This window comes from Delphinapterus leucas, chromosome 20, assembly GCF_059928025.1.
Source record: "Delphinapterus leucas isolate spDelLeu-1000000601 "Yukka" chromosome 20, BTC_Dleu_Yukka2, whole genome shotgun sequence".
NCBI classification, from domain to species: domain Eukaryota; kingdom Metazoa; phylum Chordata; class Mammalia; order Artiodactyla; family Monodontidae; genus Delphinapterus; species Delphinapterus leucas.
The window spans coordinates 7,976,361-8,002,750 of NC_143148.1; the positions used below are offsets into that span (position 1 = coordinate 7,976,361).

Sequence of the window (26,390 nt, forward strand, 5' to 3'; positions counted from 1 at the left end):
GGCGCAGTTGTCCGGGCAGACATTGCGTGGACGTGTGGACGTGTGGATCTGCTTTGCATGTGCATGGAAATGAGTGTGAATACTCGGGTTACATGTATGCAGGTACAGCTCTGGAGTGTGTGTTATGTGGCTGTGTCTCCACTGGACTCACATGTGCATGTTTACATGTGTATATGCACTGTACGTATATAGACACCCATGGCGTGTGCGTTGTATGAGGAGATATGGGTATTTATATGCTGTGTACGTATGTGAGTGTGGAATTGTGTGCAGGTGAATGGACATGTGTACATTGTATTGTACGGTTGTGTATATACAGGCACACCTGATTCCATTGCACTTCGCAGATACTGCATTCTTTACAAATTGAAGGTTTGTGGCAAGCCTGCATTTTCAGATGATGGTTAGCATTTTTTAGCAATCAGGCGTTCTTTTAAATTTTTATTTCACACATAAAGTATGCAGATCTTAAGTGTCTAGACTGATGAAGTTTTTTTCTTTCTTTTTTTTTTTTTTTTTATCTTTTGGCCACAGCGCGATCTTACTTCCCCCACCAGGGATGGAACCTGCGCCCCCTGCAGTAGCAGCACAGTCTTAACCACTGGACCATAGGGAAGTCCTGCAATCAGGTATTTTGTTGTTGTTTTTGTTTTTTTAACTCTAATACAGTATTTATTTTTCATTCACCAGGTCTTTTTTTTTTTAAATCAGGTGTTTTTAATTAAGGTATGTACATTGGATTTTTTTAGATATAAAGCTATTGTACATTTAATAGACTACAGTACAGGGTAAACACAACTTTTATATGCACTGGGAAACCAAAAAAAATTGTGTGACTTTGTTGTAATATTCGCTGTATTGTGGTGGTCTGAAAGCAAACTCAAAATATCTCTGAGTGATAATTGTATTGTGTACATATAGGGGTGTGTACTACATATATGCTGTGCAGGTGACGGTGTACAAATAGCATGTGTGTATACGTGACGCTATGCATACATTATGTGTATACACATTGTATGTTGAAATGTGGGTGTTTATAGACTGTAAGTATACATGTGTGGCTGTCTATATATAATGAGTTCAAGTGTACGAACCTACTATTTACTGGGGATCCAGTTTCTTTTTGTTTTTATAAATTTATTTATTTGTTTTTATTTTTTTGGCTGTGTTGGGTCTTCGTTGCTGTGCACAGGCTTTCCCTAGTTGCAGCGAGCGGGGGCTACTCTTTGCGGTGGCTTCTCTTGTTGCGGAGCACGGGCTCTAGGCGCGTGGGCTTCAGTAGTTGTGGCGCTCTGGCTTAGTTGCTCTGTGGCATGTGGGCTCTTCCCAGACCAGGGATTGAACCCGTGTCCCCTGCATTGGCAGGCGGATTCTCCACCACTGCGCCACCAGGGAAGCCCGGGATCCAGTTTCTAGAGATGTCCATCTCTGCATGCCCTGCCTATCTATATCCCCTTTGATGGGAAATTGCCCTGCTCATCAAGAGCTTGACCTGTCCACCCTCCTGGCCAGAGATGACTGAACTTGAGATAGATGCCTGGCTCCACAGTGGCTTCTCCTTTCCTTGGTTAAGGTCTTGACAAGTGTAGGCTGGCTCTAAAAGGCGAGTTGGCCAATTCACTCTTCTGAGTATTTTTATTAAAAGGCTCAGAAGGCAGTTGGTAGGTGAGAGTTTTTTCCTCCTGATGCCATTTGGGTGTCCAACAATTCAAGTCAAATCTGACACTGTCTTCCTGGACTTTAGTATTAGATCCCACAAGTGAAACAGTTCAGCTCCAGAAGACTGCCTCCAACCTCAGACACCAGTCTCAAGTCCGGGGCCATTCATACTCTGACTGACCAGTCATAGATCGGGGATTCCCATGACCAGGAAACTACCAGGCTTGATAATTTTCTAGAATGGCTCATAGAACTCAGGAAGACACTTTACTTATGTTTACTAGTTAATTATAAGGGAGACAAATGAGTAGTCAGAAGAGGCCCACAGGAGGAAGTCCAGAGGGTCTGAGCACAGGGCTTCTGTCCCCTTGGCGTTGGGGTAGAACACCCTCCTAGCTCACGTTTGCTAACTCAGAGGCTTCCTGAAACCCACTGTTTAGGGGTTTTGTGGAGGTATCATTATGTAGGTGCGATTGATTAAATCATTTGGCCACTGGTGATTTGCTCAATCTCTGGTCCGTCTCCCCTCCTCAGAGCTGAAAAGTGCCAATCTTCTAATGAAGGCTTGGTCTTTCTGCTGACCAGCTTCCATCCTGAAGCCATCTAGAGGGCTGGCAACAGTTGCCTCATCAAGTCCTATCACTTATCAATGAGAAAATGCCAAGGATATTAGGTGTTATGTGCCAGGAACTGGGGACAAAGACCGAAGACCATTCTGTGATACCACAGCAGGTAATCTTGAAAGGGAGAGTAGGGGTAGGTGTGGCTGGCACATATCAGTTGCAGGCTGAAGCACAGGAAGCCATTAACCAGAAGATACCTGAAGAGATGTGCAGACACCTCAAAGGAACTTCAACTACTGATCAAGAAATCCCAGAAAATCTGCTTATATTTGAACAATACAACCTGTTCCTTTCAACTCTGGTTACAACAGAAGCTAGTTCCAGGAGTTAGGGTGGTTGCATAGAACAGGCCTCCTGAAAACACATGGGACTCACTATGGTATTGAGACAGGAGGGAAGGGGGCAGGGCACACCCTTAAAGAATGACACAGCCATTGAGAAAAACAGGGTGTGACCAAAACTGGTTAGGGGCTTCTCTGGTGGCACAGTGGTTGAGAGTCCGCCTGCCAATGCAGGGGACACGGGTTCGTGCCCCGGTCCGGGAGGATCCTGCGTGCCGTGGAGTGGCTGGGCCCGTGAGCCATGGCCGCTGAGTCTGTGCGTCTGGAGCCTGTGCTCCGCAACGGGAGAGGCCACAGCAGTGAGAGGCCCGCGTACCGCAAAAAACAAACAAACAAACAAACAAACAAAAAACTGGTTAGAACCAGTTAGGTCCAAGATGGTGGAAGATTCAACTTCCAGTAGACCCTGAGCCTCATTCTATGCTCATTGTAATACATTAGCATATGCTAAATGACACACCCACAGGGGCCACGACAGTTCCGAGGCTGACCATAAAAGCCCAAAAAGTGGGCGATGGTCCAGTTCCGAGAAATCTCTGTCCCTTCTCCAAAATAGGTGGAATAATCCTCCCACTTCTTAGCCTGTGAAATTTCCCAGCCCATAAAAACTAACCACCCCATATCTTGGGGCCACTCTCATCTTCTGAGATGGTCTGCATTCTGCCTATGGAACGTGTATCTCTCTAAATAAACTTGCTTTCACTTTACTATGGCCTGCTCTTGAATTCTTTCCTGTGCAAAGCCAAGGACCCTCCCTTGGTGGCCCGTCCCAGAGACTCACCCGAGACCTGGGACATGACAATCCTCTCACACCACATTCTCCTGCGACATCATTATAGGAGGTCCAGGGCATTGAGGATTCCCCATCTTGGGTCATAAATCTTGACGCAGTGGTTTGTAGAGCGAAGCAGTTAATTAAGCTATTGGCTGAGATTGTTTAGAACAAATCAAAGGCCCCGAAAGGATGAGGTTGCAGAGCATAAGTAAAGAAAAGTAGGAAATGAATTGGTTCTGACTGCCCATTACGTGGCTAGAAGGCAGCAAGGAAAAGCAGAAGAATCCTTACTTAACGTCATCACAGTTAACACCTTACTGTTGCTAAGACCCCATCTAGAAATGATTGAGGGGCTTTGTCCTTCAGCAGTCTAGGCTGGACCAACACATGTCGCTGCAGGGAAAGTCCAGGTCTGGCCACTGACTCAGCAAGCTTGGACTCTGAGTGAATGGGAATGCCGATATCTGGGAGGAGTCCCAGGAAATATGGCTTTCTGTTCTCTCAGCTCTTCCAAAGTCTTCCCTCCTCCTTCTCTGTGAATATGAGGTTCCCACCCAGGTTAAAAAAAAAAATCCCTTCCTCCTGAGCAGGCTTTAATCGCAGCATATCCTGGAAGCTCTGCACCAAAGTAGGTTAGAGATAAATGTTTCTGTTTGATTTGGTCTAGAGCTTGTGTTCCTGGTCAAACTGTTGAACCAAATGGCCATTAAGAAGAGAACACTGGGGCTAAATCAAGCTAGCTGTGACTTGATTGAAGCTGGGAAGCTTCCAGAAGCTATGCCGGTGTGGTCCTTTAGGGTTCATTATGGTTGAGAAAAGTTAGCACGAGACCTAATGTAGCAACATCCCTGCTTCTGATCTATAGGTCTCCGAAACCCTCCGAGTCCATTAAGATCACAGGAGGGTTCTCTTTCCAGAAGAGACTCAGCCTTGTCAACTAGATGCCTGGATTTGAATTGAACCAACTCACCTGGGGGTGTGGGACCTTTGGGTGTCCCCAGGTGTTGAACACAACCAGAAATAGACTTCTGGGTGGTACAACCTCCTCTAGCCCCTTCCGCATTGAAACGAAGGAGCCAGGGAGGCTGGGTTTGGTGAATAAGGTTTATTTCAAAGCTCAGTTTTGGCTCACGAAAGTCTCAGCCTTATTGACCACAAGTTCCAGATAAGGCCGCTTTCTCAAGGTCACTGAAAGTGAAGCCTCCACTCACTCAGCCCTGCATGGAATGTACTTGACTCGGTGACTTGGAGAGGACAGCACTTTCATTCGGGTCCAGGTCCCCACAGGATTCCTCAGACTCTGCCCCTGACGGGGGAGAGGAACCCTCTGAGGACTGGAAAGCTGGAGGAAGGAAGAGGGAGCATCGAGGGAGGAGGAGGAAAGCTCCTTGTGGAGTGGCCTCTGCCTTCTCCCCACCACGGTTTTCTCTTCCTTCCTCCAGCTTGAAGGGCAAGGAGAAGACTTGGAGCCTCTGTCTGGCTCCAGATTTGCCGAGCTCGGGACATGGAACAACGGGGGCCAAGGGGGATGCTTGTAGGAAGGCAGAAGGATGGAGGGAAGGAAGGGAGAGAGAGAAGGAAGGAAGGGAGAGAGAGATGGAAAAAGACAGGAAAAGAGAAAGGGAAGTAGAAAGAAATGGAGAAAAAAACAGGGACAGAGAGAGAGAGACAGAGAGAGACAAAAAGAGACTGAGAGAGAGAAAGATGGAGGCAGGGAAAGAGAAACACAGAAAGAAACAGAGACAGGAATAGAATGACAACAGAAGAGACAGAGGGAGAGGCAGAGAGGGAGAGAGAAAAAGGCCGCCGGGCAGGATGGATATTCCTCGACTGGGTCCCACCTCCAGCCCCTGCTCTGCCCCAACTCTCTCTCTCTCTCTCTCTAGGTCAGTCCCTTTTGAGATCTCTCAGTCTCAGTGTCTTTATTACACAGTTCCTCCTGTGAAGGAAGGGACAGTGTCCATCTTGTCCCCTGTGTGTCCCCTACAGCCCTCGGAAGCTGGGCTCGGCACATAGCAGGTGCTCAGGAAATACACGTGGTAAGAATGCAGTCCCTGTCTGGCCCCATTTTTTTTTTTTCTCCCTCCTCAGTGAGTCTCTGCCAGCATCTCCCTGCCTCATTCATTTTCCTATATCCCCCCCCACCTTGTTTTTTTTTGGTCTCCATTTCCCAGCACCTAGTAGGTTAAAAAAAATGAATATTAAAAGCACAGACTTTCACAATCAAACCTCTTCAATTCTGGACCGGCAGCGGGTGCCCCTGAATGTTCCTTTGAAATTTGTTTACAGCAGACAGAAAGACCAGGTAAAAGGAAATGCAGAATGTTCTAGAACAATGTCTCTCAGTCTTCCTGGTTGCTTCTCCCCTTCCCACCCAGGGAGGGGGATTGGCCACTGCTGAGGAGCCTCACTGGCCTCCAGAACTCGACCCCATGACCTTGACCGAGGCTTCAGGGAGAAGAGGAAGAGGTGGGGAGAGCCTCACAGGGTGAAACCCAGTGTCTGGGAGTAGGGGGCCAAGCTGAGAGGTTTTGAAAGATTTAGGTTTGGAGAGAAGCTCTGTGGGGTGTGGCAAGAGTCTCTGATTAGCTGTGTGACCTTGACCAAGGGCCTCTCAGTGTCATCGTCCAAAAAGTGGGGATAATATAATATAATAACAGCACCTCTCTGCAGGGCTGTGGAGTGAATGCTGGACCACAGGGGCTGTTCCTTTCATCTGGAGCGGGAATACCCCAAACTCACATTTATATCGGGCTCGAACCAAACGTCCTGTCTGCTGTCGTCGTACTCCCCTTCCTCCTAGTTCAGTTATCTTGCTGAATTTTAACAACAATCTTGAGATCATAAACACACCAACTTAAAAGCTAAGGAAACTGGGGCTCAGAGACCGGTCAGAGAGCGGGTGAGTGGCAGGCTTGGGGAAAGGCCAGGGCTGCGGGGGGCGGGGGGGTGGAGGAGACCTGGAAATCAGCACCTCCTGACATCGTCGGGGTCATTGGAGGTGAGCTCTTGGGGAAAGCCGACAGCTGCAGTCAGAATCTAAGGCTGCACAGCTTCTGACAAAGGGGAGGATTCTGCCTTTCCCTTCAGTCCTCTGAGGTCAGGAAGTCCATCTCCTTACCTGCCCTCAGTCCTTCCAGCTACATCACACCCTTCAGGGAGGGGTGAGAGGAGGAATCAAGGTCCCTCGCCCCCGCCCCGGTCCCCTGGGAGTCATCCTGTGAGGGGTTGCCCTAACTTGGCAGGGGGATTCTGCCTCCAAGTCCCTCAGAAAAGTGGGGCCACCCAAATCTGCTGATAGCTTCTTTTAGACTTTCTCATTCTCATCCACTTCCCTCTGTCCCAGGCCTGGCCTCATCCCCTCCCCTCTTGGAGTCTGGCCGGAGCCTCCCTGCCTCCCCTCCCCCCACCATCTGTCCCCACGTGAGAGCTCACCCTACCGGCTCCTCTGCTCAAAACCCCAACTCTCCCCAACCTGAAACCCAGTCCCATCACACCCTGTAATTTGCGCGTCCGATTCCTTGAGCTCAGTTCCTGCCCAGCTGCAGAATCCCCTCCACACCCACGCCGCCGTGGTGCTTTGCCCTGTCCATCCCTGTCACCGAAATTCACCCTATAATCACAACGCTGAGGAAGAGCTTAAGACAACAACGTGAGGCTACCACTTTGAAATCCCCAGCCCCATCCTGGCCTTTCATTCTCAGTTTGCCTCGGTTCCGGGGAACCGGGTGACAGGAGGGAGGCAGGGAGCTGGTGGCCTTCGGTGGGGCAGGGGAGAGGGGTGGTGACAGAGGGGATGGGGGTGAGGTCAAGTAATAGATTTGCCAGGAAGGAAGTTGATGGGAGCCGAGGAGGGCGCCTGGCTTGGGGGCTGACGGAGAGGTCAGGTGGCCGGTGTGCTGGGGGGCAGAGGCGGTGGGCGCCTGGGCTGGGAGGGATGGACCCTCTGCTTCCGGAGAACCCCCCGGCGAACTGAGTCTCCACTTGCCGCTGAATCCCTGGGATCAAGTCTCTTCCCAGCTCTCTGTCGTGTGTGTGTGTGTGTGTGTGTGTGTGTGCGTGCGCGCGCGCGTGCGTGCGTGCGTGCGTGTGTGTGTGAACACAAGCGTGCTGCAGGTGCAGGGAGAACTCCCAGTCGCCATCTCTCACCTGGTTCTGGCTGGACGACAAAGTGGCTCCGCGAGCAGCTCAGTGCATTCCGTTCCCTCGGGTTGACTTCTCAATCAGAATCTCCCGAACCTTCCAGCACCTGTGGCCGAAACCCGCCCAGGATCTACCCGGAGCCTGAGGGAGGCGGGAGCTGGAGCCAGGTGAGCCCGGAGCCCCTCCCTTTTCCCTGGGCGCTACCAGGACGCTGGCCCGGAAGGCTGCCTGGAGGAGGGGGAACAGAGTTCTGCTGGGCCCGGCTCTTCCCGGCTCAGTCGTCTCAGCGTCCTACATTTATTTAGCTTGGCAAACAACCGTTAGCACTTACCTGGCCAACCAAACTCGTCCCATCTTCACAATTCCTTGAGAGGGGCACCCTCTAATGGTACAGCGAGGAAAACCAAGACACAGAGAGGCGAAGTAACTTGCCCAAGGCCACATGGCTAGAGAGTTGGAGAAGCTGGAATATGAAACCAGGCAGGACGGAATCTTGGAAAGCACTTGGCAAGTAGCAACGCTTCTCAGTTTCCCTTATTTCAACAAAGATTCCCTTAGGAAATGACCGTTTTGCATCTCTTAATGGTATGTTATGGGTCCAGGTGTGAGCAAGCATTTTGCAGGAAACTACCCTCAGCCCCTTTCCCTCTCACTTTACTTATTTATTTTAATTTATCTATTTTATTTATTTATTTTTGGTGGTGTTGGGTCTTCGTTGCTGTGCGCGGGCTTTCTCTAGTTGCAGCGAGCAGGGGGCTACTCTTCGTTGCGGTGAGGAGGCTTCTCATTGTGGTGGCTTCCCTTGTTGCAGAGCACCAGCTCTAGGCGCGCGGGCTTCAGTAGTTGTGGCTCGCGGGTTCTAGAGCACAAGCTCAGTAGTTGTGGCACACGGGCTTAGTAGCCCCGCGGCATGTGGGATCTTCCCGGGCCAGGGCTCGAACCCGTGACCCCGCATTGGCAGGCGGATTCTTAACCACTGTGCCACCAGGGAAGCCCTTCTCTGTCACTTTAGCAAAGCTATATTATAATTAATTTTTAAACCAGGCATACTCATGCTCAACTCATCTCCAGCCCAAGTACACCTTTCACATCTTTTAATCGCATAATACTCTGCCTGACTTGTTGGTTCTTTCCGTGGATCAAAGAAGTAGAAATGAAGAATTAACAGATGACCAGATCTCTCCCCTAGCTTCCCCTTCAGTAATCTCCTGAACAAACTGTGTGACCAAACTGTGTGAACAAGATAACATCTAGAGGAAGTTTACGAGAGTCCACAAGCCTGCACACAGCTGGATGATGGTGACGACTCTGACCCCCTATCTCAATGATTAACTGGGACTACTTCCCTCTTTCCCTTACAAGTTTCATGGCAGAATCTGCACAGGTGGTTTTCGGGGGGACACTGAGTCCACCATCTCCCCAGATTGCCAGCACTCTGATTAAAGGCACCTTTCCTTTGCTGTCAACGTTTGTATTGATTTTGTAAGCGGTGAGCAGCGGGACCCGATTCACTCGATAACATTAATGGTGTATCATGGGTCCAGGCAATGCTTGTCTATGGCTGCCACACTCAGGCGCAAGACTGATGAAGAATTTTACTGGGGAGGGGTGGGGCAGGCATCAGCAGAGCCCCCAGCAGTCCTAACACTGAAAGAGGAACAAGCAGCACCTCTACCCCGTGAAGTGACAGGAGGTCCCTGCACCATCTACAAATGCCCCCCTCAGCCTTCCCTTGCCAAAAAAAAAAAAAAAAAACCTGAATCCTATCAAGCCTCTCACTGTAATTGCCAGTTTTCAGAAAATAGGAGGAAGGAGGATAAAGTTGCCAGTGAATCAACACCACGAGGATGGAATTGACCAAGTCCAGAAAGTGGGACACAGTCTACAGGACAAATGACCCGGTTTCCCCAACGATTCAGTGACGTGGAAAAAAGAAGCAGGGGTGGGTGGAATTACCTATAATACATGCAAAGCGGATTCAGGGCTCAGAAACATATAAACAGATTTTTCAGCTGTACGAATGTCTAACAGGTTGTTCAAAAGTCATGGGGATGCAGGTTGATTCTTCCCCTTGTAACTTTCAGTAGTCCTGGCCCTCAGTCACTAAGTGCTGTGCTAGTGTCGGAAAACCATTTTAACAACTAAAAAATGTCCCCATGGATTCCCAAAATTCCCCCTGGGGGACAGTACTCCTCATTTGAGAACTGTTGTCTTTAACCCTTCTGCTCTCCTGTCTTAGCAGCACCAGCTCTCTGCAGAAGAAAACCCTTCTTGGTAGCAATTGTCAATTTCCGCCGTGTAACAACTCCCACCATGACCAATGGCTTCATAGTGTATGAATATCTATATGAAATGTCCAGAATAGGCAAATCAAGAGGGATAGAAAGTAGGTTAGTGGTTGTCAGGGGCTGGGGAAGGCAGGGAATAGGGAATGGCTGCGGCTCCGGACGCGCAGGCTCAGCGGCCATGGCTCACGGGCGCAGCCGCTCCGCGGCATGTGGAATCTTCCCTGACCGGGGCACGAACCCGTGTCCCCTGCTTCGGCAGGCGGACTCTCAACCACTGCGCCACCAGGGAAGCCCACCGGTTTCTTTTTGAGGGAATGGGAATGTTCTGGAACTTGATAGTGGTGATGCTTGTACAAGACTATGAGTGTGCTAAAAATCACTGTATCATATACTTTAAAGTGGCAAATTGATTATTGCCGTTATCAGTTGTGATGTTGAAACCAAGCAGGACCCTGTGGGGCTCCTGGGCACAAAAGCCTTTCTGTGTTCCCTTCCCTGCCGTCCCAAAGGGCAGGTTCAAACAGATGCTAATCAGGGAAGGGAGGGGATGCAGAGACAAGGGAGGAATAGTCTAGAAACAATAGTGCAGCCTTGGGGCAGGGTCCTGGTTCCCCCTCAAGGGATACACATAACAATATCTTTGAGCTGTTTACAGAACTAAAACCCACCCAAAATGGAAGATGTTAGCATTCTTCATTCCAGAGAAGACCACCTGAGGCCAGATTAAAAGAACCAGAAAAGCTCATCAGGAGACCACCTGAGACCAGATCAAAGGAGTGCAGGCCCTTCACACACCCTAATCCTTCTCAACAACCCTGGCCTTGAACCATTGCTATAAAACTGCTCACCCGAATCCCCCGGGTTGGGACACACAGTTTTGAGATGCACAAGCCCACTGTGTCCCCCTTTGCCTGGCAAAGCAATAAAGCTATTCTTTTCTAATACTTCACCTAAAACTCTGTCTCTGAGATTTGATTCGATTCCTTGCACAGAAGCTGAGTTTTCGGCATCAATCTCACTGGCCCTAACCCTCCTCCGCCCAGCCTGGCCTCGATGTAAGTTCCTCGCACGCTTCCCCAAGCCTCAGCAGCCAGGTGTCTCACTTCGACTTCTGCTTTGCTCTTTTCAGACACCCCAGCTCAGAATGCCAAGGAGAAAGCCCAAGGTCACACAGAGAAGGTGACACAGAGGCAGGTTTCAATCCAAGTCACTCGTACCAAAATCCTCTCTTGCCCTTGCCTGGCCAGTGCCTTTGCAATTTGGGTATCAAGGTTAGTTTGACTTCTTGGGGCTGCCCTGGTGGTGCAGTGGTTGAGAATCTGCCTGCCAATGCAGGGGACACGGGCTCGAGCCCAGGTCTGGGAAGATCCCACATGCCGCAGAGCAACTAAGTCCGTGCACTACAACTACTGAGCCTGCGCTCTAGAGCCCGCGAGCCACAACTACTGAGCCTGCGTGCCGCAACTACTGAAGCCCGTGCGCCTAGAGCCCATGCTCCACAAGAGAAGCCCCCGCTCTCTGCACCTAGAGAAAGCCCGCGTGCAGCAACGAAGACCCAGTGCAGCCAAAAATAAATAAATTTATTAAAAAAAAAAAAAAAGCCCACACACCTCAACAGTGTGACTTTTCTAGGCCAGTGCTCTTTTCAGTTTTTAGGACCACGACTCATTGTGACACAGTTCATAAACACACAGATACAGTCCTTTTTGCCACTTCAAATGACATATTCACAAGTTCCAGGGATTTGGATGTGGACATCTGGGCAGGAGGGTGAGGGGCATTTTTCTGTCTACTACATGTTCTATAGTTTTATTACATTTGACTTTCAATCAGTCCGTTTGTTCAGCTCTCAATATCACCCTGAGCTGCCTTTTGGAAGCTGAATTCTGTCTGATTTACACACCTCAAAATTTTGGCTGTTTCATGGTAGTACATGTGTGTAGTGTGTTGGCTGCCGGAGCTGGCTTTCCTTAGTCTTTCATGGGAACTCACCAGAGACAGGTCCAACAGGGATGATCTTATTATCTTGACTCCATGGATTCCTTTGCCCTAAGAAACTTGATTATGGAGAACTGTAGGTCAGGTGGGTCCTCTGAATATAGCTCTGTAAAGTTCCTCATGAGCTCAAGAAAGGATGTAGTTGTCTGGTGATAGTCATTCATTCAACAAGTATTTTTTGAGTGCCTACTAAGTGCCAGGTGCTGTTCTAGGTGTTGAAGACACAGTAGTGAACAAAACAGACAAGGGTCTGCTCTCATGTGGTTTACATTCTACTGGGGAGATAGACAATAAGCCAAATAAAAGCCAAAGAAAGGGACTTCCCTGGTGGCGCAGTGGTTAAGAATCCGCCTGCCAATGCAGGGGACGTGGGTTCAAGTCCTGTTCCGGGAAGATCCCACATGCCGTGGAGCAACTAAGTCCGTGCGCCACGACTACTGAGCCTGTGTGCTGTAACTACTGAAGCCCGCATGCTAGAGCCCATGCTCCGCAGCAAGAGAAGCCACTGTGATGTTCTCATCGCGCACCACAACGAAGAGTAGCCCCTGCTCGCTACAACTAGAGAAAGCCTGTGCACAGCAAAGAAGACTGAACACAGCCAAAAATAAATAAAATTTTTAAAAAAATGCTTAGTCTGACTTCTTGAGCCACCAAGAACCTCCATAACCCTCTGTTTTATATTCATACTGCACCTTGAATGATAATGAAACAATAATAATGGAATCATAATATCTACAGTGGCTGTAGGCCCCTGAACGCAGGAGCCCTATTGCTGGGGATATATGTTTATGTATAGCTGATTCACTTTGTTATACAGTAGAAACTAACACAACATTGTAAAGCAATTATACTCCAATAAAGATGTGAAAAAATAAAATAAAATAAAACTCAAAAAACAAAGTTTGTGTTGAATAAATACAGGGTTGCCCAACGCCTGCACAGCGAGTACTCTTGTGAACCTCTTGCCCTTAGAGATGGAGAAACCGAGGTAGAGAATTCATGCCCTTCCTGGGAGCCCACAGCTGAGGTGGGCAGAGGGGGATTGGAACCCAGGATGTGATGTTCGGGGACCCTGGCTCCCTGCCATCCTTCAGCCCAACCCCTACTTAACAAACCTGAAAGTGGCCGTCACCTGCATGAGGCTAGCTGCACAGAAGTGGGAAGCAGTACAGAAGAGGGGCACACTGCGTGTCACGGGCCCAGGTTGGAATCCTGACTGTGCCACACGTAAGCTCGGGGACTCTGGGTGAGAGACGAACTTTCCCTGGCCTGTAAAATAGCCTGGCACCTGCTTCAGAAGACTGCTGTGGATAAGCAGTGAGGCCCCATGGGAGAGGTACCAGCGGGTGGACCATTACTAGTAAGCAGTGACTGTGAGTCTAACCCCCTCTGCAATGGTACTGACCCTAAAGAGGGTCCTGCACGGACACCTTCTGCACTTCCTCAAACACTGATCCGTGTTCTCTTGAAATGCAGCCGCCATGCTGTGAGGAAGCCCACCTATCCTTCAGGAGAGAGGCCACATGGAGTGGACCTAAGTGTCCCAACAAAGCTCTCCATTGAAGGCAGCTGCATGAGAGACCTCAGATGACCTCTCATGGAGAGGAGGACCACCCAGTCAATCCCTATAACTTAGAAACCATACATTCTGCAGTTGAAGCCGTTCTGTTTCAGGGTGGTTTGTTACACAGCATTAAGGTGGCAGTTCCCTGAGAGGTGGAGGCTTGTCTGTTTTGCCCCCTACTGTGTCCTCACTGCCAAGGACATTTCTTGGTAGATAGTAGGTATTCTATACATATTTGTTGAAGGAAGGGAGGGAGGGAGGGAGGGAGGGAGAGAGGAAGGAAAGGATTTTCAGAACTTCGTGTCCTGGACTGATGTCCATGAAATGTAAGGGAAGCCAGTAACTACCCACCAGCCTCTATGTATGTATCTATAGCGTGTGTTTAGGTGGCGGCTGTACATATATGTATACAGACACCCCTTGGAAATATGGAGGGTTTGGTTCGAGACCACTGAAGTAAAGCGAATATTGCAATAAGTCGAGTCACACAAGTTTTTTGGTTTCCAAGTGCATGTAAAATCATGTTTACACTATACTGTAGTCTATTTATTAAGTGTGCAATAGCATTATGTCTTAAAAAATGTACATAGCTCAATTAAAAATACTTTAGTGCTGGGGCTTTCCTGGTGGTCCAGTGGGCAAGACTCCACGCTCCCAGTGCAGGGGGTCCAGGTTAGATCTGTGGTCAGGGAACTAGATCCCGCATGCATGCCGCAACTAAGAGTCCACATGCTGCAACTAAGAAATCCATATGCTACAGCTAAAAAAGGTCCCGCGTGCCGCAAAGAAGATCCCGCGTGCCGCAACTAAGACCTGGTGCAGTCAAAATAAATAAATAAAATAAATATTAAAAAAGAAAAAACTTTAGTGCTAAACAATGTTAACCATCATCTGAGCCTTCAGCGAGTTATAATCTTTTTGTAATAATAACATCAAAGATCAGTGATCACAGATCACCATAACAAATGTAATAATAATGAAAAAGTTTGAAATATGGCACGCACTACCAAAATGTGACACAGAGACATGAAGCGAGCAAATGCGATTGGAAAAATGGCGCTGATGGACTTGCTGGATGCAGAGTTGCCACACTTGCAAAAATCGCAGTATCTGCTGAAGTGCAAGAAAGCAAAGCACAATAAAACGAGGTCTGCCTGTAGATACTACTATCTCATTACATAACCAGGGCCTGGGATGCCAGAAGTTTCTTGATGGAGGATTGTCCCGCAGCCCCATGACTTTTGAACATTTTGCCAGACACGCACGTAGCTGTAAAACTTGTTTATAGGTAGCTGAGCCCAGGACATGTTTTGCTTATTAACCGTGGAGTTGGAGGTTGCACGTGGAGCCCAAGGCTGCATATTGGTATGTGGACAGGATGCTCCCTTGTGACCACAGGGAAGGTGCATGGGTATCCAGAGCTGAGGGTGAAACGCTGGAAGCTCCCTGGACGCCCCGCCATCCACGGGCTCTGCATTGGGCAGGAGATACTCAGCGTAAACTAAAGGACCTCTTCCAACATCCTTCCAGCCTCTATCACCAAGGTTACCTGTGGCCTCTGCCATCAGACTGAGAGCCCTATGGGGTGGGGACTGAGGCCAGGCCACTCTTAAGCTGGTCCCCTGGCACAAAACAAGGAGCCTTGGTAAATTTTTAAAAACTGTATTATGGAAATTAAATTTAACAACATGCAGAAAAGTAGACAGACTAGTACAATAAAGGCCCACATACCCATTGTTGTTTTCAACGCTCTACCAGTCTTGGGCATCTATACCTCACCCAGGCTTCCTCATTCAATCTGTAAACATTTCATGGTGCTCCTCCGACCGGTGAGAATATTTAAAAATATATAACAAACCCCATGCTGTTACTAGATCTAAATATTAACAGTAATCTCTGAATATCACATAATACCCAGCCTAAATTATAATTTCCTGGAGAGTCTTAAAGCTGTGTTTTTTCTTTGAACCACGACCAACACACCCTCATGTAAAAGTGAAAATCCACTGGTCCGTGCCCTAGAGCCCACACATAACAGCACCCTTTGCTTTGGGTTTTTTTTTTTTTTTTTTTTGGACACACCACGTGGCACACAGGATCTTAGTTCCCCGACCAGGGATTGAACCCGTGTCCCCTGCAGTGGAAGCTCAGAGTGCTAACCACTGGACCGCCAGGGAATTCCCAGCACCTTTTGCTTTGTGTGTGATGATGGCTAATACTCACTACATGTGTATGTGTGCCAGGAGCTGGGTTTTTTAAGAAACAGCTTTACTGAGCTATAATTCGCATACTATAAAATTCACCCATTTAAAGTATACAGTTCAAAGAGAGTAAATCCTAAGAGTTCTCATCATAGGAAAAAGAAATTTTTTTTTCTATTTCTTTAATTTTGTATCTCTCTGAGATGCTGGATGTTCACTAAGCTTATCGTGACAATCACTTCATGATGTATGTAAATCCAATCATTCTGGTGTACATCTACAATTTATACAGGGCTGTATGTCAATTACATCCCAATAAAACTGGAAGAAAAATAAATAAAGTACACAACTCAATGGTTTTGAGTGGCTTGGAGATCAGTGACTTCCAAATCGGAATGGATTCAGAGCTCTGCACCCACCCCTACTTTCATTTTAGAACATGTTCATCGCCCAGTTAAGCAATCGTGGCAAGGAAGGTCTCCATTCACTCAGCCCTGGATGGAATGTACTTCACGTGCTGACTCAGAGGACACATGACTCTGTGGGTAAGTGCACACACCCTCTGGCCACGGGCTGCTGATTTCAGCTTCCCACACTCAGTAGCTGTGTGATCCTGGGCAAGTGACTTCACCTCTCTGAGGGTTAAAACAACGCCTGGCCAGAGAACCACATATTGTAGGAAATGTCCAGAAAAGGCAAGTCCATAGAGACAGAAAGCAGATTGGTGGTTGCCAAGGGCTGCGGCACTTAAGAGGGAATGCGGAGGCTTTTCTTTCAGTGGCCATGAGGAAGGGGCCTTATCTGGAGCCTGTGAGCAATAAAACTGTGGATCTCCTGCGCTCTAGCTGAGCTGCGAAATGAACCTTATTTAGCAAACCCAGCCTCCCCGGCCCAAGAGGGTTGTCCCATCCAGGAATCTATTTCTGGCTGGGCTGAAATAAACACATGGAGGCGACCCAAGGGACCCAGCCCCATCTGGGTTGGTTCAGTCCAGGCACATAGTTAGACAAGCCTGAGTCTCTTCTGGAAAGATAACGCTCATGCGATCTTAATGGGCTCTGAGCGTTTCAGGGACTTATAAATTCAAAGCAAGGATATCGCTGTAAGGTCACTCCTGTGCCAAATCTGTGTAGCTTCTGGCAGCTTCCCAGGTTCAACCAGGCCCCACCCTGCTTGACTCAGCCCCACTGTTCTCTTAACGGCCCCTGGGTTCCAGGCTCTGACCAGGAACACAGATCCTGGGCCAAGGCATCTGTGCACATGCTGGCTGTAACCTGTTTGTGTGCTAAGCCAGAAGCACTGACCCGGAGATTGTTCCGTCCGTTGAGTAAATACACATTAAACGTTGTATTCGTTTCGTGGGGCTGCTATAACCGCGTACCACAAACTGGGTGGCTTCAAACAATAGGAGATTATTCTCTCACCTTCCCGGAGGCCCAACGCCAATCTCTACCTCCGTCATCATGGGCGTTCTGTGTGCCACCTGTCGTGCTGGAGTAGGGCCCACCCTATTCCAGTGCGACCACATCTTAACTAATTACATCTGTAAAGACGCTTTTCCCAGATGTCACATCCTGAGGTGCTGGGAATTAGGATTTCAACATCTCTTTTAGGGGGGACACAATTCACAATTCAACTCATAACAAACGCACACGATGTGCTGACGCTCTCTGGAGCGCTGGGCTATGAGAGCTCTGTCTTCAGAGACCCTAAGTAGTCCCTGTCCTTCTGGGCGTCCTTGTATCCCCTCTGGTGAGGAATAAGGGGAAGGTGTCGAAGGGCTTGCTACCTTCTTGTTTGGGCTTGCAAATCCAGGAAGGAGCTTAGTAAATATTTCTTGAATGAATTAGTGTAATTTATTGTTGGCGGCTGGCCAGTTCCTGCTTTGGCCCTGATAAAATAAAAGATATAAACTTCCTTGTCCACCAAGGCTCTTCAAACACAGGGAACAGAGCTGGGTCACCCAAGCTTCTAGGTTAAACAGAGCTCAATAGAATATATCGAGCTACTCCATTCAGCTCCTGGAGGCAGCTGGTGCCTGTTCTGTCCACCGGCAGGGCCCTTTCTGGGTGCAGACCTCCTGGGAGGTAACAAGAGAGGGTGGCTGTGAGCACGGGTCTTCTGAATCTTCCCCCAGCACCTAAAGGTCCCCAGGATGTGCAAGAAAAGATGTGCAAGAAACTAGCGCCCAGCTTCCCACCCGTGGGTGCTGTGACAGCTCCACAGATTTCATCTTCATCCTCCAAGTCGGGTCTGTGAGAAATGTCACCTCTCTTCATTATTTTCTGTGAGTCAATTTGATTTTGACTGAGAACAAGTCCTCATTCCACTAAGCTGGCCAGAAATTCAGCTAGTGGTTTCAACGTCAGAGCAATGTGGGCATTTCAGATTCAACGTGGGAATTTCTGTGTGTAGTACCAAAATCCTGGAGGCATCACTCAGACTCCCAGCAGGAGATGGAACACTCATAAGAGGTGACATGAGAGGAGTTAAATAGGATAATTTACCAAGATGTGGGTAGGGTGTAGGGAAAACAATGAGAGACAATACAGCTCCCAGGGGCTAGCAACTGTGGGGAGCTGTTACCACCTCTAGATCAGCCGGGATGGATCTGGGACAATAAATGCCCCAGCTTCACTCTCCTTCCTCTTCCGATTTCTGGACTGTGATCCCACTGACCCAAGCCAACAGGAAGGCATAGGGCAGGGGAGCTCACAGATGCTGTGTTGGTCAGTTTGGGCTGCCGTAACAAAAATACCCCCACCTGGGTGGCTTAAACAACAGAAATTTCTTCCTCCCAGTTCTGAAGGCTGAGAAGCCCAAGACCTGCTGATTCAGTTCCTGATGAGAACCCACTTCCTGGTTTGCAGATCAATAAATGTTTGTTAAATGAATTAGTGCAATTTATTTTGGTGGCTGGTCAACTTGCACATTTGCCTTTATAAAAATTAAACGTTGGCAGAGAGAAGACATCTCTCTCATGTCTCTTATAAGGGCACCAATCCCATTTACGAAGGCCCCACTGTTACAATCTAATCCCTCCCAAAGGCCCCACCTCCAAATACCAACACATTGAAGATTAAGGCTTCAACATATGAATTTGTGGGGGACACAAATATTCAGGCCACAGCAGATAACATCAGACAGCCTCCCAGGGCACAGAACAGGGGGAGAACATTGGAGATGAGATTTGGAGGGGCAACAGGAAGAGACCTAGCACTTGAGTATTTTATTGAAATGTGAGATACAGTTGCCATCCACTTCTATACTCTGATGTTGTTACACTTTTTCTTTTTTTTTTTTTTTGGCCATGCTCTGTGGCATGTGGTATCTTAGTTCCCCAACCAGGGATTGAACCTGGTTCCAATGCACCTGCTGCATTGGAAGCACAGAGTCTTAACCACTGGACTGCCAAGGAAGTCCCGGATGGTGTTGTTACACTCGACAGACAGCCAGGGGTCAGGTCTGAGGTTCCTCTATCCTTCTGGCTTGAATCTCTCCCAAAGAGTTAATTTGGGAAAAGATCTTGGCTAAGGTAAATTATCCTGAGAAGGGGCTGGTCCTGAGAGAATGGAGGAAAAAAGGGAAAGGGAGTAAAACCTGTCTGACTCTAGGGGGTAGGGCTGGGAATGGAGGCTGGGAGCTGTTATGGGCTGAACTGTGTCTCCACAAAAATTCCTATGTTGAGGTCCTAACCCCCAGAACCTTAGAATGTGATTGTATTTGGAGACAGGATGTTTACAGATGTAATTAAATTAAAATGAGATCATTAGGTGGGCCCTAACTCATTATGACTGGTGTCCTTACAAGAAGAGGAATTCTGGACACATACACGTACAGAGGGAGGACGTAAAGTCATAGAGAGAAGTGGTCATCTGCAAGCCAAGGAGAGAGGCTCGGAGCAGATCATCCCCTAAGAGTACTCAGAAGGAACCAGCCCTGCCGACACCTTGATCTCAAACTTCAAGCCTATAGAACTATGAGATAATAAATGTCTGTGGTTTAAGCCACCCCATCTGTGGTACTTTGCTACAGCAGCTCTAGCAAACTAATACAGCAGCTTCCAATATGGCCTGAAATAATCTTCACCTCCTGGTATCATACCCTTGTGTAGTCCCCTCCCACATTCAATCAAGCTGCTCTGTGTGATGGACAGGATATGACAGAAGCGACATTGTGTGACAAGGTAAGGCTCCGTTGTAAAGGGCATTGCAGTTTCTACCTTGGTCTCTTGGGTTTCTCTCTCTGGAGGAATCCAGCCGCCATGCTGTAAGGACACTCAAGCAGCCCCAAAGAGATCCACATCAAGAGGATGTGACCAACAGCCAAGAGCCAGCAACAATTTGCCAGCCATGGAAGTGGATCCCCAGCCCTAGTAAAGCTTTCAGATGACTTACCCGACACCTGACAGCAACCTCACTGGATATCCCAAACAGAACCACTCAGGTAAGCCACTCCTGAATTCCTAACCCACAGAAACTCTACGCGATAATAAATTCCTGTTGTTGCTTTAAGCTAATAAGTTTTGGGGTCATTGTTTCACAGCAACAGACAGCTAACACAGAACCTCCCTCCCCATCTCCCCTCCCCTTCAGGCCCTGCTCCTGCTTGGTTTGTTTTTTCATTCTATTTTATTTTTCTAATATTTATTTTATTATAATATTTTATAATTTATTATTTTATTATAATATTTATTTTATTTATTTCTAATATTTATTTATATTTCTTTTATTTGGCTGCGCCAGGTCTTAGCTGTGGCACACAGGATCTTCGTTGCTGTGTGCGGGATCTTCGTTGTGGTGTGTGGGATCTTCGTTGTGGCATGCAGGATCTTTTAGTTGTGGCATGTGAACTCTTAGTTGCGGCATGCATGTGGGATCTAGTTCTCTGACCGGGGATCGGACCCGGGCCCCCTGCATTGGGAGTGCGGAGTCTTAACCACTGCACCACCAGGGAAGCCCCCATCTCCTGCTTTAACATCCCCCTACCCTTAACCCCACACCATGATGACACCATCAAGGACTTAAGAAGTAAACTGGGGCCCAAAATGGCTCTGGGGAGGTACAATATTACTAATATGTGAAAGGAAAGGTGTTCAACTTCACAAGTATGCCAAGAAATGGGAATTCAAATAAATAAGATACTTAGAGAGGGTTTGCAAACAGGAAAGAGATGTGACTGAAATGTTTTCTAAACCAGTGCACCTATGTTTGGTGTAAAATTTAAATGAACATAAATAATTGTGTGTGAAAATTTTTTTAATATACAAAAAGGAGTAGTATGTCAATAAAAATATTGGTTACCTCCATACTTTAAAATATACCAAACACAGGAAAATGAGTATTGTAATCACTTAATCCAACTTTTGTCCATATTGGGGTTTCTCACAGTGGCATTGGGTCCTGAGGGCACAGGCAGTGCCAAGGTGTCAGGTCACCTGTCCACACAGGTGACTGCTGACATGGCCATGGCACGGTCTCTGAGGCCCCTGCCCCTCTGTGGTCAGCCTGCTGCTTCGATGACATGTGGGCTCTGGGCATCTTTGCTGCTGCGGACCAAGGCCTGGTGCTGAGTTCCTGCCCTCACTGTGAGGCCCTCCCATGCCCCATCCTCAGTCTGGGGACGCCCCCTCCCCGCCAAAGTTATCTCCCTGAGATTCATGCTCTCAAATCCTCTTTTCCCTCACATTCTTTCATGATAAGGCCCCATTAAACCCAAAGCCTGAATTCTTTTTTTGTTGTTGTTGTTTTTGCGGTACGTGGGCCTCTCACTGTTGTGGCCTCTCCCATTGCGGAGCACAGGCTCCAGACGCGCAGGCTCAGCGGCCATGGCTCACGGGCCCAGCCGCTCCGCAGCATGTGGGATCTTCCTGGACCGGGGCACGAACCCGTGTCCCCTGCATCGGCAGGTGGACTCTCAACCACTGCGCCACCAGGGAAGCCCAAGCCTGAATTCTTAGCTGCCAAAAATACCCGGCTCCTCTTTACTTGAAGGCAGGAAGAGTTTCATCGCCAAACCCTCCAAGGAGGCAAGTACCAAGTATTTGGACTGCATGCTCCCGGATCTATAAAGAAGGAGAGGGCAAAAATACGTTTCCATTTCAAAGCAGTCCAAATGTCCAGGGCATGCCAACCACATACATGTTAGTGGTCCACACTTACCACCTGTTTCCAAGACACTACATGAATTCGTTGCATTCTCACGAGGAGCTGCATTATGTTCTTTTTTTCAGGTGGCACACTAAGGCACAGAGAGGTTAAGTCACTTATCCAAAGTCACCCAGCTAGGAAGCAGAGCAGCCTGGATTTAAACTCAGGTGTGAAAGCCCATGCGCTGCACCCCACACACTGCTGTTGGGCCCAAGGGTGAGGCAGGGACATGAGCGGGGGGCTAGGGGCCATTCTCTCTAGCCTGCCCCGGGTTGGCTGCGGTACCTACCCACTTCGGCAGGAAGGCCACCTGGTGCTTAAAGACCACGTGAAAGGGGGAGTTGGGCAGGTAGATGGTGTTCCCACCCGTGAGGCAGGTGGCCCAGATCCCAAAGGTGCCCACGGTGATGATGGTGTGGTTACGCTGCGCGAGTAGTGCAAAGTCCCTGGCGGGCGAGCCCTGCAGGCCGTTGTCGGCAAACACCACGTCCCGGAGGGAGCTGTTGACGTTCTGCCGGCACCAGGCCATGTCGTCGCTGGTGACCACGAAGAGTGGGCTGCGGTAGCGAGCCCGGAACCAGTCCAGGGCCTGCTGCAGGTAGCCCCGGTCGGCCACCACGCCCTTCCACACGTTGGGCATAACGTGGACGTAGTCCCCCCGGCGCACGTGGACCCCTACGTAGGTGCTCGGCCGGCTCCCATTCACCTGCAGACCCCGCAGAAAATTCTGGGCCTCCTCGCGCACGTGGTCGTGCAGGGTGAACTCCTGGAGGATCTCGGCGCGGAGGTGGTGGTAGAAGGTCCAAGAGCAGGGGTAGCCGGTGAGGCGCACGTACTCTCCCGGGATGTGTCGGTACCGCTCTCCCATCCAGTCGTTCAGGGGGTAGTTCTGCCAGGGGATCCTGCTGGCCGTGGTGTCGTGCAGGACGGGGAGGGTGATTCTGAAGATGGGGGCCAGCGTGCTGTGCATCTGGGGCGGGATGAAGGCCGGCCGCCCATTCATCTTGGCCAGGGCATACTCCCCCATCTGGTTCCCCAGGCGGCCTTTGGAGTTGATGGTGGACATGCCCCCCAGGGCAGGTGTCTGGGGTACAGGACCACGCGGCCCGGGTAGGCCCAGGGGGCGGGCACCCGGGCCAGGCGCTGGAGGCAGTGGAAAATGGTGGACCCGGCAAAGATGACAAAGAGGAAGTAGATGGTGGACAAGGAAGGGCAAATAGCCCAGAATCTCATGGTGGCTGCGGGGAGGAGAGATGACTTAATTCAGGAGGGATGGGGCATGAGTTCATTTGCTCACCCCACCCCAAACCACTTGTTCATTGGCTCACTCAGCCCATCCAGGCATGTCTAATGGCCTCCACCGTGGAGGCCTTAGAGCACAGACCCTGGACCCCTCTGGCCTGGGTTTAAATCCCAGCTCCACCCCTTACCAGCTGTGTGACTTTAGTCAAATTACTCCTGAATCGCAGTTTCCTTGCCCATTAAAAAACAACGACTGAGGGCTTCCCCGGTGGCGCAGTGGTTGAGAGGCCGCCTGCCGATGCAGGGGACACGGGTTCGTGCCCCAGTCCGGGAAGATCCTATATGCTGCAGAGAGGTCTGGGCCGGTGAGCCATAGCCACTGAGCCTGCGCGTCTGGAGCCTGTGCTCCGCAACGGGAGAGGCCACAATAGTGAGAGGCCCGTGTACCGCCAAAAAAAAAAAAAAAAAAAGCGATGACTGAGTTGAACCATTTGTGAGTGCCAATATTCAACCATGTTTTTCCTACACAAACAGCCGTTTCATATACTCCAACCTAACAGAACTACCTCATCTGTAACATTTTTAGAACAGTGCCTAGCATACAGGAGGCACTCTGTATAAGTCTTGGAAAATAAAGACTTCTAGAGTATTTACTACATGCATCCCTGGGAGCTCACGAATCTATTGAGGCTGCATATACACAGGTTCAGAACCTAGACTGTGAGGCTAGACAAGCCCAGGTTCGTGTGCAGACTCTGCCTCCTGCTGGCCAACCCGGAGCATGTTAGTTAACTCCCTAGGGCTCAGTCTTCTCCATAAAATGGGGCTAACCACACCCCCTGCACGCCTGGCTCCCGGAAGGGCCCCTGCCATGGCAAGCGCTAAGTGCTTCCCGCTACCGTCAGTGGATGCGGTGGATTCAAGCTGCTGCAGAGTCTTTGACGCTCCTTCCCTGACTCTGGGTGGGCCTGTGACTGCCTTGGCCGATCACATAGGGCAGAAGTGACACTGTGCCATTTCCGGACCAGGACTTAAGGGTCCGCCAGTTCCCACCTCCTGCCTCTGTAACACTCTCTCTGCGTTGCCACCTCTAGCTGCCTAGATTTAGCTTTTTTTATAGTTAGGTCTCCGATGAGCCCTTCTTCTTCTTTCTTGTTGGTAACCACTTTATTGAGATAATATTCAAATAGCATACAATTCTCCCATTTAAAGTGTACGACAGCTTTTAGTATATTCACAGAGTTGGGCAACCATCACAATTAATTTTAGAAAAGTTTTATCACCCCCAGAAGAAACCCTGCGCCCCTTAGCCATCCCCACCCCCAGTCTTCCCATCCTCCCCGCCGCCTCCCTCCAGCTAACCTACTTTCTGTCTCAGTGGATTTACCTACTCTGCGTGCTGCATATAAATGAATCACACAGTAAGTAGTCTTGTGACTGGCTTCTTTCACTCAGTGTCAGATTCTCAAGGCTCATCCACGTTGCAGCATGTCTTAGGATGTCACTGATTTCCTTTTACAGCCGACTAATATTCCACGGCATGGATAGGCCTCGTTTTATCTATCAGTTCATCTGTTGTTAGACATTTGGGTTGTTTCCACTTTGGGGAATTATGAATAATGCTGCTATGAACATGCGCGTCCAAATCCCCGTGTGGACCTAAGTTTTCATTTCCTTCTGGTGTTTGCCCAGGAGTGGAATCGCTACGTCGCGTGATAACTAACTGTGTTTAACGCTTTCAGGAACTGCAGGCTGGCTTCCGAGCAGCTGCCTCATTTGCCGTTCCCACCGGCAGCGTATGAGGGCTCTGACTTCTCCACATCCTCGCCAACACCCACTACTGTCTTGTGGACCGCAGTGGGCGTGCCATGCTAGCTCAGTGAAGGCTACACTTTTGAACCTACCCAGACTCCCTCCAGCTCCTGCCTCTGCCTGGGCTCCATGAACCTCAGTTTCCCCATCCTTGTAATGGGGTGGAGAATCCCTTCTTCAGGGGTTGCTTCTTTTTCAGTCCATCTCTCCTCCAGCTCTCCCCTGGGCTCCCAGAAATGGTCTTTTCACGCTGGGTCTCCAGTGTGTCCTGACCCGCTGTGTCCTCTCCCCTCCTCTGTTCCCCTGACCAGGCAGCTGTGGTTTCCCTGTGGCTGTCCCAGTGCCTGCAGCTCAGGAGACCCCCAAGGCCCCTACAGAAGCCCTGGATTGTGTGGCCCCCGCTCTTCCTCATCTGGCTTCCATCTCACCCCCTCAGGCTCCCCATCTCTCCCTCCACTGGCCCCCTTAAATGTCAGGGCTCTGTGGGCCTCACCTCCACTCTCCGCCTCCTCTTCCTCCTATATTCCAGGGCTCCTCACTTTATTAATCTGACCCCTGTGGGAAATCTGAACATTCTTGGGCCCTCCTCAAGGGTCTCACATTCAACGTGGGTTCCCAGTGAGGTCAGCTGACTCTTACCACATGAAGCATATGTTACGCTCCCTCCCCTGAGATGTACAAGAAATGCCTTGCTCGCTGCTTTAGTCTCCAAAAAGCAAACTAAATCTGCCCCTGAGCCCCTCTTCTCGCTGGGCTGGTGACAACTCTGAGCCAATCCTTATCACACAGCCTGTCCAGCTCAGGCCCTGCCTGGGGTCCTGCGCAGAGGAAGACTCAAGCTTCCGCCTCTGGTCAGCTCAGGCAGCTCAGCCAGAGCCCCAGGCCGCTCTCAAAGCCCGCAGGCAAGCTGAGCAGGGACTGGAGCCAGGGCTACTGGGGAGGAGAAACCAGCTGAGGACAGAGGTACCCACCCAGGGTCACCTCCACGATGTGCGACTCGTGCAGTTGCACAGGGTCCCTGCTCTGCTCTAGCCGTCTAGAAAGTCTCCATAAGCGAGAGCAACGCAGCCCGGGTTTTCATTTTGCACTGGGCTCTGCAAATCAGGTAGCCCAGTCTGGCTGCCACCTCTGTCCTCCAGTCTCAAGAGCTCCCTCTCCTGGCCTCTCATGAGCCTACACAACTGAAAAGCCACGGGAAGTAATGAACCAAAGCTGGTGCTTCTGTGGTTCCTGACTCAAGCCAGGCACTGGTTTCAGCGCTTATATCCTGGTCCACAGTTCCTTACTGACCATTTTCATGAAGATTGCTGGCAAACCCCAACCTGAGTTGAATTCACTTGGGGACAAAATCTGAACCGACGTGCCGCTATTCATAGACTTCATTTATTTTGGAGCAAACGCCCATGTGTTCTGCTTGCAGAAACAATAATGTTTGATTATGGGATGCTGCCCAGACCCTGCCGGGGGAGTTGTAAAATATAAAATATAATCTGTGCACCCCATGATGGTGTCAAAACACCGGTTCTGCGGCATGTCTGGTCCACAGAGTTTCAGATATTAGACCGTAGGCCTATCTTCACTCATTTGGTCTTTGT

At 49.5% G+C, this 26,390-nt stretch overlaps 2 protein-coding genes across 2 annotated transcripts in view; both read right to left on the reverse strand.

The window, feature by feature from the left end:
• Positions 1-9,007, reverse strand: part of FUT2 (fucosyltransferase 2 (H blood group)) — an 11,652-nt gene extending 2,645 nt beyond the window's left edge. Inside the window, exon 1 of the mRNA XM_022585172.3 lies at positions 7,548-9,007. The gene's annotated coding sequence lies outside the window, so the exon portion shown is untranslated. The remainder of the gene's footprint in view (positions 1-7,547) is intronic.
• Positions 9,008-21,885: 12,878 nt separating this feature from the next.
• On the reverse strand, positions 21,886-23,576 carry LOC111180655 (galactoside 2-alpha-L-fucosyltransferase SEC1-like). Its single transcript, XM_022585173.3, is given in 2 exon segments — positions 21,886-22,815; positions 22,818-23,576. Coding segments are annotated over 2 exon segments (990 nt in total). The 5' UTR covers positions 22,975-23,576; the 3' UTR covers positions 21,886-21,982.
• Between the last annotated feature and the right edge of the window lie 2,814 nt (positions 23,577-26,390).